Source organism: Stegostoma tigrinum, chromosome 32, assembly GCF_030684315.1.
Source record: "Stegostoma tigrinum isolate sSteTig4 chromosome 32, sSteTig4.hap1, whole genome shotgun sequence".
In the NCBI taxonomy this organism is placed as follows: Eukaryota; Metazoa; Chordata; class Chondrichthyes; order Orectolobiformes; family Stegostomatidae; genus Stegostoma; species Stegostoma tigrinum.
In genome coordinates, this window is record NC_081385.1 from 10,369,563 (window position 1) to 10,385,587 (window position 16,025).

The 16,025-nt window shown below is 41.2% G+C and overlaps 1 protein-coding gene across 1 annotated transcript in view; it reads left to right on the plus strand.

The window, feature by feature from the left end:
- The window catches only part of LOC125467002 (NF-kappa-B inhibitor delta-like), a 136,891-nt gene that overhangs the window by 57,303 nt on the left and 63,563 nt on the right, over window positions 1–16,025 (plus strand). Inside the window, exon 2 of the mRNA XM_048562291.2 lies at window positions 3,353–3,474. Within this exon, the coding sequence (XP_048418248.1) occupies window positions 3,353–3,474 (122 nt within the window). The remainder of the gene's footprint in view (window positions 1–3,352; window positions 3,475–16,025) is intronic.

Genomic DNA, 16,025 nt, shown 5'->3' on the forward strand with positions numbered 1-16,025 from the left:
AACCATAATTGTCTTGAAAGCACTTAAGGACATTTTGAGATCACGAGAGGCAGCATAAAGGTGTGTGTATTTTCTTTTTATACATTGAATGTGCACATACAAGTATGTAGGGGTAACATGTATATGCAACTGTATCCTAACTTTAAGCTTCTGTAGCCCACTTTGCAGTCTTGTAAATATTCTGTAAAGCTATTGTAATTAAAGAAAATAAATGACTGGACTATATACACATGCTTCTTTGCAACACCTGTCGTAACCTAACACATCCTCAGGGGCATGCTTCAGGATAGTTTCAAAATGCAAATTTATCCCTGTTTGATCAAGCTTGCTATTGGCATAATACAGCTGTTCAAAGTTGAAGCTGCTTCTCTGACATCTAAAAGATTCACTAGCAAAGGAAATTGTTCACAGATTAACAGCCAATAAAGTAAATCATGGTGACAGTTACAGTTAATATTGTTTTGTGTCAAGCCCTGGAACAGTGCCAAATGCACTCGTTCAGTATGAGAAGGTTTGCATCATTTTTTTTTCAGATTGACGACTTTCTGAATTAATCATATTTGCATCCTTAATGCTTGATCACAACAATGACAGTCTGATAATTGTGGCATAGAGGATCCTGAGTTTCAAACCTCAAACATTAGTCCTAATGGATCATAATTGCAATTGATATTCAGACCAAAACTACTCCCAGATAATGGCCTAGAATTTGGTGGATTGGGTCATCTCTCAGCACACTCCATTTTTGTTCAGCGTTATGTTGTAAGTAATTTTACACTGTACATTTCTGGAAGTATAAGTTGATAGCATGAATGCAATAGACCATTTGGAACCTTGGTGAACAACTAAATCAATGGCTAATGTCCTTACCATTGAGGTTTCAGAATGTAGAAAGGAACAAAAGAGTAATGCAGAGGGAATTGGGGTCGTTTAGGGTGAAATCTGTTAAGGAAAGAGAAATAAAAAGAGGAACAAAAGATTTTGAGATTGAGAGAAACAAAATGAGACAGAAAGTCAACTACAAAAAGTCTTTAAAATTTACATTTTAACATTAAAATTACTTGAAGAATTATTACTCAGTGTATGAGATAACAAGGTGTAGAGCTGGATGAGCACAGCAGGCCAAGCAGCATCAGAGGAGCAGGAAAGCTGACATTTCAGGCCTAGACCCTTCTACCCCGAAACGTCAGCCTTCCTGCTCCTCTGATGCTGCTTGGCCTGCTGTGTTCATCCAGCTCTACACCTTGTTATCTCAGATTCTCCAGCATCTGCAGTTCCTACTATCTCTCTAACACACAGTGTACATGGTTTCAATGGCCCCTACTTTAGTCAGAAGAGTTGTGTGATGTTACAAGAACAGAAGCATTGGCAATAAAAGAGTTATTGGCGCTTCTATGTGCCAATCCAAGATATTATAATCAACATCTAAGCACACATCTAGGACAGGTGACACTTGATCTCCCTGTTTCAGAAGCAGGAATGCCACCACATTGCCAAAGAGCCCAACATCCTGAAGTCCATGAGGCTTCCTTTCATAGTCACCAAATCCTAGAGTGTGTTCCTTATTCACATAGATTAAATTTTAATATGTAAAAAAAACACTGTTCAATGTGGATCAACCATGCTCAAGAGTGAGTGAACAGCCCCCTCGATATCTAATTCAGTCTTAGAAAAGCAGTTAGGAATCAAACCTTTCGATCTCACTGATAAGTTTCATCCCTGAGCTGCAGAATTGAAAAATGGGCAAAACCTAACTTACAACCAACAAACTCAGCATTTTCTAGGTTAAAAGTAGGAGAAAAACTAACCAAGCTGCTCGGTTATAGTCTGGACCTGTCTTAACACTCTCTCTCTGTTGAATCTAATTGTCAGTTAATGCAGCAATATGCTGGAATTCACAGTGAAGGGGAACATGTGTTGCTGAAATGTGGCACTTGGTGGACTTTAGTGAGCAACAGTAGAGTTAAAGAGGTCTAGATGGTGCACAATGTAATGTTGTTATTGTGCAAAAGTCTATTCATGCAGAATATATAACTTCAGTAGCAAAACATAGAGCGGCTACTTACAAAAATAAGAAAAGGCATGTTGCTTATATCTACTTTGTGTTTTTCCCTAACATAATTCCAGTGTGACTCCTGTCAAATGGCTCAAGTAAATGTCAGGATCTTTGAGAAAGATCCAACGGTGTCTCATTTGTAAGAGCCTGTATAGCCCTTTGGATAATTATTGGGTTGTAAAATTTCTGCCACTGAGTGGACCTGCATTCATGTTGAACCCTTAGTGGTATGGACATCCATCAGCCTCCAAGCAACCATTAGCCTCAGCAGTCGGCACCAGAGGACACAGGAGATTAATCCTGCCACAACAAATGTAACTGTCTGCAAGCTTTCAACTTCAAAGAGATGCACGAGTGTTGTACAAAACCAGTCCTTAGTATATTCCCATAGAAACCAGAAGCAAGACTTTTGAAGCAATCAGGGGTTGGGAGTGGGGTGCACGGATTGAAGATTGCACTCCCAGGAGATGCCTCTTAATCCTGAGGCTCCAATTTTTTAAGGTGTGTGCTGGAGACAGGATAATGAAGAAGTTGGGATAACCCTCTTACCTCTAGTTAACAACCTTGATTTGCTTAATTTCCTTGATGAACTTGTCAGTGGATTAGTCAGAGCAAGCACATCATTTTCAATCGGTAAATGCGAACAGTTTGATACACATGTAAGCACCGCAGTTGCATTCAGTTCAGAAGTTCAAATTTTTATTTGTAAAATGAAAACTTCAGGACTTGGAGGATCCAGCACTGGGCTATGTGCATTACCCTTCATTTGTTCATTGTTCTACACAGTGAAGTTGCTGCCCTGCCAGCCCAAATAGGGCATTAAAATTTAAACATAGTGCCACATAGACTTGGAGACTATCCAGAGGTCAGGTTTCTGCTCCTGAACTGATAAACAAAGTCCCAGAACTCAGGGTTGAGTCCTGAAGACTGTAAAATGCCTAAGTGGAAATTGATGAACTGTTCTTCCAGCATGTGTTGAGTTTTACTGGAAGACTGCAGCCATCCTCAAACAGAAGTTTGATGCAGCGTTGAGGTCAAAATATGCTGCATAATAAATGGTTTATTAATTATTTCATAGTCGGGGAACATTGAGAGAGAGCACAGGTGCATTGAGCAGCTGGCTGCACTTTTTTTGTGCTCAACATATTCCAACTTTCGTACCAGTTACTTAAAGTTTAATTCTTTGTCATTTTTGGTCATCCAAAGATGTATTGCAAATCTTCAGACATAGAATGGGGTCATCAGTATTATATTTTATAATTTTTCACTCGAGGTTTATTTCTTCTACTTTTCCAGCCTCCTCTGACCAATCACAGCAGCGACCTTATTTAGGTGTTCGTGTGAAAGATCCTGTGAAGGAACTCCTTAAAAGGAAACGCAAAAACATTGAGAACACTAACACAACCACAAACAGCACAGTAAGTATTTAGGAGTTTTGCAGACTGCATTCAAAGTTGACATTTTAAATGTCTATTAATCAACACTGTTCAGCAATTGCCAGGGTTGGATGGTTTGAGCTATAGAGAGAGGCTGAATAGGCTGGGATTGTTTTCCCCTGGAGCATCGGAAGGTGAGGGGTGATTTTATGGAGGTTTATAAAATCATGAGGGGCATAGATAGGGTAAATTGATAATGTCTTTACCCCTGGGTGGGGGAGTCTAAAACTAGAGGGCATAGGTTTGAGGTGAGAGAGGAAATATTTAAAAGGGTCCTAAGGGACAACTTTTTCAGGCAGAAGGTGGTGTGTGTATGGAATGAGCTGCCAGAGGAAGATAGTGGAGGCTGATACAATTATAAAACTTAAAGGGTATCTGGATGGGTATATGAATAGAAAGGGTTTAGAGAGATATGGACCAAATGCGAACGAGATTTTTTTCGGATATCAGGTCGACATGGATGAATTGGACCAAAGGGCCTGTTCCATGCTGTACAGCTCTCCAACTCTGAGTCATTTTTTGCCACCTTATCCAAAATCACTCCATTGGCTGCCAAGGAGAGTGCTGATTGGGCTAAATTTTAAAACAATTTAAATCAGACAGGTTAACCCTGATTAGTCAGACCTCCATGTTGTGGAATCAACATGCGTCAATACACAGACTCTTGCTCTTGGTAGGTAGGTAGAGAGGGAGTTGGGGGGAGAGAGAAAGAGGGAGAAAGAAAGAAAGAAAAAAACAAGAAAACGTGTATACACACTATGGCTGCGCCAGCTCAACAAAATACATGACAGTCATTCACTGGTTCATTCCTCTGGGAAATGCCCTGACCAGTCAGAACCTCGGATTAATCTGTTATCCTGAAGAGTTGCAAAACTAACAGGAAGTCATCTGTACACTAGCCTCATAAGGACAACAGAGGACGACAGAGCCTTTCACAAACTCAGGATGTCCCATTTGCACTTTACATCCAATTTAAGCGTCACAATATTGCAATGTTGACGTTGTTGTGATGTGCAATACCTTCTTAATATGTATTTATCTTCCGTATATCTTTTTCTTTCAAATTTCAAGGTTGTCAGATGAGCTATTGTAAGAACAAAGGCTGCTCAAAAATCCCTAAAAGAGCCACAACTTTAAAAGCTAATTTGACAATTTGGAAACAAATGTTTTTGTTGTTACTGGCAATATCAATTTAGTCCTAGGGTAGGCGTTTTGATGTGTTTTACTCTTTCCTGAGGCATTTTGAATATTCTCATATATTTTACCTGTCAGACCAGTTACATTATCAAGTCATGTGTAACCACCGATCAGCAGTTCAAATCTTTAGTCATTAGAGGTGTGTTCTGCATATGATTTGTATCAGGAAAAAGACTTCAGGATTCCAACTGGATTTTTGTAATATATTTGGCTTAGGTCTCAAAACATCAGATCCTACTGTGTTGACTGTGTTGAATCCAGCCATGTGTCACCTACTCTTGAGGAACCATTTCCTTTCAAATGCTCAGATTACGGAAACGGTCACCTCCATTGACAGCACAATGAATATCAAAAATCACATTTGTACTCCTGCACAATATCAGAGCCACACAGTTTGGTCACATGCAAAGGTAGGGGTTTGCAATATTCTAGGATTACAAATTAACCTCCAAGACACCCCAGGAGAAAACCATAGGGACATTAAGAATGAATGTCTTAATATTTCTCTGAACACGTTAACTTACAAAAACAATAGAGATGGGAAAAGGGGTTGTTGGACTAACAGTTAAGTATCAGAAATCAGATGAAGTTTGGAGCTGGATGAACACAGCAGGCCAAGCAGCATCTCCGCATCTAGGTCTAGGCCCGAAACGTCAGCTTTTGTGAACATGAGCCTCCTGCAGTGCCACAATGATGCCACCTGAAGGTTGCAAGAACAGCAACTCATATTCCGCTTGGGAACCCTGCAGCCCAATGGTATCAATGTGGACTTCACCAGCTTCAAAATCTCCCCTTGCCCCACTGCATCCCAAAACCAGCCCAGTTCTTCCCCTCCTCCCACTGCATCCCAAAACCAGCCCAGCCTGTCTCTGCTTCCCTAACCTGTTCTTCCTCTCACCCATCCCTTCCTCCCACCTCAAGCCGCACCTCCATTTCCTACCTACCACCTCATCCTGCCTCCTTGACCTGTCCATCTTCCCTGGACTGACCTATCCCCTCCCTACCTCCCCACCTGTACTCTCCTCTCTACCTATCTTCTTTTCTCTCCATCTTCGGTCCGCCTCCCCCTCGCTCCCTATTTATTCCAGTTCCCTCTCCCCATCCCCCTCTCTGATGAAGGGTCTAGGCCCGAAACGTCAGCTTTTGTGAACTCCTGAGATGCTGCTTGGCCTGTTGTGTTCATCCAGCTCCACACTTTGTTATCTTGGATTCTCCAGCATCTGCAGTTCCCATTATCACATCAGGTGAAGTCTGTTCACTTTACAATTACCATGGGAAGGTTGCTGGACAGTGTTAAATAGTTACTGGTGAGACCATAAGACGCTGGGACGCAACAGATCAAATCCGGACCTCCAGCTATACATCTATCCAGAGGTAACAACCACAAGATTTGTGAAAATAGTGATGCTGTCCAATGGTTTCAAACATCACAATCTGTATTTTGTACATGGGTTTTGTGGTGGACATTTTAGTTCACTTTTCTTTGAACTTTAAATATCTTTGCTGGGCATCTGGACAAGCCGAACAAAATAAGTTATTGGAGCATTGGAATGTTTTGCTGGTAACCTAGTAATCAGATGACAGATTGCTATCAATCTTGCCATAGACAAAACACACAAAACTGGCACAAAGCAAGCCGTGGGAGTGCCAGTTATTAGGAACTGGGAGGATTGTTATTGTTTTTATTATCAACATAATTATACATGTTGTCACACATCTCTGAAGCACACGGAACTTGAACCCAAGCCTCCTGGCTCAGAGTTAGGAAAACTACCACTGCACCATAAGAGAGCCCTACTGGGAGATAAAAAAAAAGTGTGAGGCTGGATGAAAACAGCAGGCCAAGCAGCATCTCAGGAGCACAAAAGCTGACGTTTCGGGCCTAGACCCTTCATCAGAGAGGGGGATGGGGGGAGGGAACTGGAATAAATAGGGAGAGAGGGGGAGGCGGACCGAAGATGGAGAGAAAAGAAGATAGGTGGAGAGGAGAGTATAGGTGGGGAGGTAGGGAGGGGATAGGTCAGTCCAGGGAAGACGGACAGGTCAAGGAGGTGGGATGAGGTTAGCAGGTAAATTGGTTTTCCTTTCCTGCACTTATTTATGTCTCTGGTGCCATTGATACAAAGTGAATATAGCCAGGCCAACCTTATTCCCATCTGACAGTATACTCCGTGTTCCTGGGGTCAGTACATTCATGCACATCAACCAAACCAAATCGATATGCAGCTAATGGAACATAACCTTACTCACTGAGTACCCAGATCTGTTTGAAACTTGCAGCACCCGACATACAAGCATAGAAGGGGAAAAAAATCACAATTGTAAAAACACGTCTCACAGTCTCATAATGCCCCAAAGCACCTTACAGCCAATGAAACACTTTAGAAGCGTAAAAGTGAAGTCACCATCGTGCCACTTCCTCTTTAGAGAACAGCTATTCATTGTGAGTCTAAACTGAGGGTCACAATGCTCAGGCAAGGGGCAAGGTGATCTCAGCCAGGGTGGGAATTGAACCTGTCATCTGCATTGCAAACCAACCATCCAGCCAACTTGGCTAACCAGTGCTCTTGGAAGTGTACTCACTGTGAGTATTCAGGTAGCCAGTCATTGAGGGATCAAACACCAGAGCTAACTCTTCATACATATGCAGGCTTATATTTGTGGAGATACACATTACAATTTATGTATCTCCACTGCCTCTTCCAGTTGACTCCTTTACATTTGAGCTCAAGAAATCTTCAATTAATACCCACAACCTGATATCTTTGATGCAGAATAATTGTCATTGTTATAATGTAGGAATTAAGAAAAAGGATAAACACACAACAATGTCACAGGAACAGGATTATGATAATTGCCAAATCATCTGTTTTATTAATAGCGATTGAGCAATGAAAAATTGACAAGAACATGAGGGGACCCTTCCTTGTTCTTCCTCAAAGTAGATCTGGCAGAAATTTTACATCCAACTGAGGATTAAGTGGGATTTCACTTGAACATCTCAGCTGAAAAATGGCATGCTTGACAGTGCAGTGCTCTCTCAGTGCTGCACTGCAGTGTCAGCCTAGATATTTCTGCTCCGGTCTCTGCAGTAGGATTTGAAGGCCACCACCTTCAAACTCTGCCTGTGTAAGCTCACAGAACCGGTATCACTTAGTCTGACCACAAGTTTCAGAGTTCACTAATGCCTGGCAAACACTATAATTTTGGATAATAATAAAACAAAGAACACGGATTCTGGAGATCTGAAAGCACAAAATCAGAAATTTCTGGAGAAACTCAGTGGGTATGGAGAGAAAACAGAGTTAACATTTCAAACCCACTGAGCCGCCTTCAGTTCTGAAGAAGGGTCGGTGAACTCAAAAGTCAATATAGTAATTTAGGTATCGTTTAAACGCCATTTTATTTCTCAAAGGCTGTATAAAATTACGTTTTCACTTATTTTTCAAACGCAACAGCTGAATTTACTGTTTTCAGCAAGGCCACTAGATGGAGCTTCATGCTCTCCTGAAATATTTCACATCGAAAAAGGGCATAAAGATTTCTAACATTGAGCTCCATTTGCAAATTCTCAATGGGCGAGGAAGAGTGGCCAAGCAAGACTTTTAAATACCAGGCTTTCTGCTTGCAAAGCAGCTTTCGCCAGCATTTGTGACCAGTTCTCATACAAAGACAGTTCAATACAAAGCAGGAGGCCAATCAGCACCATCCTGTTTACGCTGACTACAAAGTTAACCTACTTTTTTCTAAGTGGAAGAGAGATCGGAAAACACCACTTTAATGCTACAGTGAAATACTGAATATTGATAAAGATAGAGATCCTTCTTTTAGTTTAGGATTGATTTCATTTTTGTGTGGCAGTTGAGGTCTTTTGAAATGAAGATAGAATAAGTAAATTATTCCACTCCAGTGTATTTACAGTATCTGTAGATAGTGACATTTACTAAGCCATCATAACCACATTGCCTGCACATAGCACCATTTCAAGAAATTCCAGTGTCACAGACTGTATGCATTATGTAACCTAGAAAACCAGAACTTAGGTTCAACTTAATTAAGTTACAATTTGGGTTTTTACAATCACCTTCAATGTCACATTTAATCTTAATACCGATGCCAACCAAACTATCATGTGCATTTATTTTTAGTGGCCGAATCATTACTTTTTCCAAGAATGCCAACAAATGATCAATGAAAAATGGAAATAGAACTAAACAGAAACATTCAGAAAGAGATAACAAGGTGTCGAGCTGGACAAACACAGCAGGCCAAGCAGCATTAAGATTAAATGTGACATTGAAGTTGATTATAAACACCCACATTGTAACTTAATTAAGTTGAACCTGAGTTCTGGTTTTCTAGGTTACATAAGACATACAGTCTGTGACACTGGAATTTCTTGAAATGGTGCTATGTGCAGGCAATGTGGTTATGATGGCTTAGTAAATGTCATTATCTAAAGATATTGTAAATGCACTGGAGTAGAATCATTTACTTATTCTATCTTCATTATAATAGAAGAGCATTCAGAAAGGTGCATTTTATGATCTGTGCTTTCTGCAATATAGTCATAGTTGTGGTGTCATGTGGCAGAAACCAGTAGTTTTGCTTTTGCGAAAGCAAGTAAATTCTGTGCCCCAAAGATTTTACAACTAGATAGGAACAGAGCCTAGCCATCAAACCCCTCAAGCAAATCTTGCCTTTCAATTAGATTGTGGCTGATTTGTATCTTTTCTCCGTCTGCCCCCGCTCCTTGTCATTGTTCCTTAATAATCTTATCTAATGAAAATCTATCAATCTCAACTTTAAATTTTCAGTTGATATTTGGCCCTAATTGCTACTTTGTGGACAGTTTTGAAGCTTTCCACAGTCCAATGTGGTAAGAACTGCTTTTCGACTTTACCGTCAAAGTCTGAGCTCGAATTTTAAGTTTATGTGTGTTCTTCAGGACTGTACCGAAGACACAAGTTTTCCTGCATCTCTCTTTTTAAGTCTGTTTAAGAACCATAATCAGTTTACCCCTTAATATTCAATGCATAAGAGAAATCAAGCATAGTCAATACATCTTATTACTCCAACAGCTTCCATAGATCATAGAACAGATCACAGAATCCCGACAGCGGAAACAGACCATTTAACCCATCGAGTCCATACTGACCCTCTGAACAGCATCACACCCAAACCCCTATCCTATCCCCATAACCCTGCATTTCCCCTGGCTAACCCACCTATCCCTGGACATTATGGGTAATTTAGCCTGGCCAACCCATCTAGCTTGCGCATCTTTGGACTTTGGGAGAAAACCGGAGCACCCGGAGAAAACCCACGCACACACGGAAATCTCCACACAGCCAGTCGCCCAAGACCAGAATCAAACCTAAACCTCTGCCTTTGTGAGGCAGCAGTGCCAGCCGCTAAGCCACTGTGCCACCCTAAATGGTCCCTTGGACCTATTCTGAACCACGAACTCAGTGCCATTAGTCATACCACCATTGTGAAAGAGCTTCCTCCTGGCTAATTTATGTATTCTTTAATGATGAAAAGTACACTGTAAATGGTAGCACCTTTAGGAGAGTTGATGTACAGAGGGATCTTGCGGTGCAAAACTGTAGCTCCCCGAAAGTGGCAACACCAGTGATTAAGGTGGTAAAGAAGGCATATGGCATGTTTGCCATCATCGGTCGGGATATTGAATATAAAAGTTGTCAAGTTGCAGCTGTATAAGATTTTAGTTATGCCATATTTGGAGTATTATGTACATTCTAGTTGCCACACTATAGGAAGGATCTGGAGCCTTTAGAGAGGATGCTAAAAAAGGTTTACCAAGGAGTTTGCCTGGATTGGAGTGTATTAGCCAAAAGGAGAGGGTGGAAAAACGTGGTTTGTTTTTGCTAGAGCGTCGGAGCTGAGGGAAGATGAGATTGACATATATGAAACTATGAGAGGCATGGATCGGAGATGACAGTTGGAGCCTTTTTCCCAGGGTGGAAATGCCAATTACTTGGGAACGTAGTGAGAGGCAGAAAGTTTAAAGTAAATTCTGACATTTTGCACAGTGGACGGTAGGTCCTTGGAACATGCTGGCAGAAAAGATGTAGAAGCAGAATACGATAGCAACGCTTAAGAGGCATTTGGATCAACTCATAAACAGGCAAGGAATAGGCCGATACAGACCACGTGCAGGCAGATGGAATTAGCTTAGAATGGCATCATGCTTGGCAGAGACATGGTGGGCTGAAGGGCCTGTTCCTGGGCCATTCTGTTTAATGATGGGAAACAAAATTGTGAAGGGGAGCAACAACTGTAGAGTGCAGCAGCAATTAAAGGAAACACTGAATATCTGGGCTGACTGCAAAATCCACAGCACAAAGCTCTGAGCAACAATAAAAGTGCTGCTTCATCTGACATGCATATGAAAACATAATGAATGGGAAAGGACCAAGCTAGTCCATTAAGTCTGTCCCACACTGACAATAGCTGGTGCAGCTTTACTATCCATTTCCCTCTCTCAGCGTAGTTTGCCCACTTCATATCCTTCCTCCAGATACAGGCAAAATCTAAGAAAAGTCTAGAGCCAATATAGGAGAGAAAAACAGTCGGGAAAATTCACCTTCCATGCCTCTCGAGAAGAAATCACTTGTGACATGTGTTTGTTTTCTGTTGATCCTTATCATCTTTCTATGATGCACTCTGTCCGAGCCAGCAAAAGGTTCTACTCCATCTTGAAGGTAAAGTATCCCCATTATGCAGAGAGGAATGTAGTTGGAAGGAAGAGTGCCCAAGATGCAGTCTATTTGTACTTAACCAAAGATCCATGTCATCGGACCCCCAAGTTTGTCAAATTGGAATAGTCTATCAATGGGTTCCAGCCGACACAAAGGGTTAATTGTTTGGAACTCTCTTCCACAAACAGCAGTGCAAGCTGGATCAATTGTTAACTTTAAATCTGAAATGGATCGATTTTTTTTTTTGTTAAACAAAGGTATGATGAGGTATCAGCCAAAGGCAGCAATGTGGAGTTAGGCTACAGATCTCCCATGATTTCATTCAGTGGTGAAAACAGCTCAAGAGGCTGAATTCCTTATTCCTGTTCAGATCTTCCTAGCTTTGCCATTGCTTGACAAAACCTCTATCAAGTTGTATCTAAGTCTACAGTATAGTATATTCTATTCACTGCAAAATATTTGCGTTTTGAGCCTTTCTAAAGTACATTGTTATAACTTTATAAATTATCTACCAATCTAATTTTATCAAAATTGAACAAACTTTGTCACCATTTGACCATGTGTAAGGACATTTGAGAAATAATCCTAAATATTATTTTTAGCACAAGAAATGCTATATGCACATACCTATATTCAGATTAGGAGTAAGAGTTGGCTATTCATCTCCGTGAGGCAGCCCCAATGATCAATAAGCTGATCCGGTTGTAGCCTCAATTCCACTTCCCTTTCAAAACTCTAATTCACTGACACTCCCTTGTTAGTCAAGAATCTATCTAACTCAGTCTTTAAAGTATTCCATGACCTTGCCTGAGCACAATAAGATCACCTTCTGTATTTCTAAAATGCCAGAAAACATGAGCTTAGTCTCCTCACCAGAATCAGTCTGGTGACTCTCTGCTTCACTGTCACTGTGACAAGTATATCCCACCCTGGGTAAGGAGAACAGAAATGCACACAATACTTCAAGTGCAATCTTACCAGCAAGACTACTTTGCTTCTGTACTCAAAACCGTTTTGTGATAAAGGCTAGCGTACCCATCGCCTTGCACACTACTTGCTGCACCTACATGCTCGCTTTCTGTGACTATGAACAAGGACACCTGAGTCAGTTTGGACTTCAAAACATTTCAATCTGTGATCTCTCTGCACCTTCATTCCTCCAACAAAAAGTGAAAAATTTCACACTTATCCACATTATATTCCATCTGCCACATTCTTACCAACTCAATCACACTGACTAAATCCTCTCGACACCTCTTTGTATTCTTGTCACAACTCATTTGCACCATTATCATCTGCAAACCTAGAAATAATTGGCTCCCACATCCAAATCATTGATATAGATTCTGGTCAGCCTCATGGTAGATCGTTGGCCGCAGCCTGCCAACCTGACGAAGACTTATTTATTCTGATTTCTGCCAATTAAACAATCCCCAGTCCATGATAGGCTATTACCCCAATCCAATGAACGTTAATTTTGCATACTAATCTTGTGTGGGGGACTTTGTAGAAAGCATTTTCAAAATCCAAATACAGTGCATCCAGTAGGTCCCCCTCTGCAAACCTGCAATGCCCTCCTCAAAAATCTCTGTCATATTTGTTAAATATGATATTCTTTTCAGAAATCTACGTTGACACAGTCCAAACAAAAAAATGTTTTCTACTTTACATGTATTCATGCAATAACTAAAATAGGCCAAGGTATTGAATTTTTAAAATATTTTTAATTTAATTTAGTGCTTTCTGATGTAGGGAAACTTCGGTCTGGAACTTGTTTTCTAAGCCTCTCCATCTCTTCTCTTTGATTCTTGACCAAATCTGTGACTAAATTTTCCCATATCCCTGCAGATACAGCGAAAGGCTGACAGGCCACCAGATTTGTTTCTTGTTCACTCTCAGGATGTTGCTGCCCATGCTGGCCCAGCATTTATTGCCCATCCCTACTTGCCTTTGAGAAGGTCGTGGTGAGTGGCCTTCTTGAACTGTTGCAGTCCATTTATAGAATCGTACAGCACGGAAACAGAACCTTCGGTCTAACCAGTCAATGCTGAACATAATCCCAAACTAAAATAGTCCCACCTGCCTGCTCCTGGCCTGTATCCCTCCAAACCTTTGCTATTCATGAATCTATCCAAAAGTCTCCTAAATATTGCAATTGTACCCATGTCCACCATTTCCTCAGGAAGTTCATTTCACATGCAAACCACCCTCTGTGTAAAAAAGTTGACTCTTATGCCTTTCTTAAATCTCACCCCCTCACCTTAAAAAGTGCCTCCTAGTCTTGAGATTACCTATGTTAGCCAAAAGACAGCTACCATCAACTTTTTCTGAAGAAGGGTCCAGACCCGAAATGTCAGCTTTCCTGCTCGTCCGATGCGGCCCGGCCTGCTGTGTTCATCCAGCTCCACACCTTGTAATCTATACCATCAACTCTATCTGTACCTCTCATTATTTTATAAACTTCTATTAGGTCACCTCTCAACATCCTATGCTCCACTGAAAAAAGTCCCAGCCTATCTGGCCTTTCCTTATAAATCAAACCTTCCATATCCGGCAACATCCTGGTAAATCGCGTCTGAATCCTCTCCAGCTTGATAATATCCTTCCTATAACTGAGAAACCAGAACTGGACACAGTATTCCAGAAGAAGTAGTGATAGACCCACAATGCCCTTAGAGAGGGAGTTCCAGGATATTGATCCAGCAACACTGAAAGAATGGTGATATATTTCCAAATCAGAATAGTGACTAGCTTGGAGGGAAACCGGAAGGTGGTGATTCCCAGGTATACTGCAGTTGTCCTTCTAGATGTTAGTGATGTGTATTTGGAAGATGCCGTTCAGGGAGGACTGGTAAATTTCTGCAGTTCATCTTGTAGATGGTAAACACTGCTGTTGTTGCACAGTAGTGGTGGGGGGAGTGAATGTTTATGGAAACGGTGCCAATCAAGTGGGTTTCTTTGTCCTGGATGGTGTTAAGCTTCTTAATTGTTTGAGCTGCAGTCATCTAGGCAAGTAGGGGGTATTCTATCATACTCCTGACTTGTGCTTTGTAAATGGTGGACAGGCTTTGCACTGAAGATGGGGAGGCTTGGGAGCAGTGGTCAGTGAGTGAGATTGTAGGTGGTTAGACAGATGACTGTAATGTACAGCAAGGATGTGGTATTATAGGAAACTGCAGCAGCGGAGCAGGGCTTTGGAAGGATTTGCAAAGAAGGTGCAGAGAAAAGTGTTTCAGACAGCAGAGAAATGGTGGAAAACTATAAATAGTGGGAGAGCGGTACATGGTGAAGGTGAGAACAAGATGTGGAGTTCTATTTTTATTCACCCATGGGATCTGGGTATCACTGGCTAGGCCAGCATTTATTCCGGTCCCCAGTTGCCCTTTAGAAGGTGATGGTGAGCTGCCTTCTTGAACTGTTGCAATCTATATGCTGTAGATAGAGCCACAATGCCCTTTGGGAGGGAATTTTGGGATTTTGACTCGGCAACACTGATGGAACAACGATATATTTTAAAGTCAGGATGGTGAGTGGCTTAGAAAGGAACTTGCAGACGGCGGTGGTCCCATGTACCTGCTGCCCTTGTCCTTCCAGTTTGAAAATAGTTATAGATTTGGATGGTGCTGCCTAAAGATCTTTGACAAATTTCAGCATTGCACCTTGTAAATAGTACAATAGTGCTATTGAGCAACTGTGTGCTTTGCCATTCGATCATGACTGATATGTTTCTCAAAGCCAAGAGAATAAAGTGTGAAGCTGGATGAACACAGCAGGCCAAGCAGCATCTCAGGAACACAAAAGCTTTTGTGCTCCTGAGATGCTGCTTGGCCTGCTGTGTTCATCCACATCCAGCTTCACACTTTATTATCTTGGATTCTCCAACATCCGCAGTTCCCATTATCTCTGTTTCTCAAAGCCATTCTCCTGCCTTCTCCCCATAATCTTTGATCGCGTTACTAATCAAGAACATTTCTATGTCTTAAATACATTCAAGAACTTGGCCTCCACAGCCTTCTGTGGTAATGAGTTCCACAGATTTACCACTCTCTAGCTGGAGAAAGTCGGGTCATCCTTTCAATTTGAGGGCATAAGTAAGTCAGTCATTTTTAGTCTACTGAACTAAAGAAATGAACATTTATGAGGGCAAAAGTCTTCAAAAGAAATGCAAATCTACTTGCAGAAGTAAGCCTTAGAGCCCTTTAGCAAAGTAGTGAGGTACACATTCCATTATAATGAACTCTATTGACAGAACTGCGGTATTCATTACATTAGATTTATAATCATCAATGTTAGATTGTGCATGATATAAGTGCAAGATCAAGAGGAGGTCACACCTCTTGCATGTTCTGTCATTGTCAAGCCTACAGTTTCTCCTTTAGCAGAACATTTGTCTGAAAACTAAGTAAATGTTTTGTTAAAATGTCTTCTGTGCAAAGAGATGTAAACACTAAACTGTCTGAAATGTTTTGTTTTAAGTTTAGTCATTGCATGTGTGCATTGATGTCTACGCCAGTATTTCTTGCTGAGAGGGCAGTTAAAATTCAATCACATTTTTGTGAGCCTAGTCACATGGGCAACACAAGCTAAGGATGATGGATTTCCTTCTCAAAA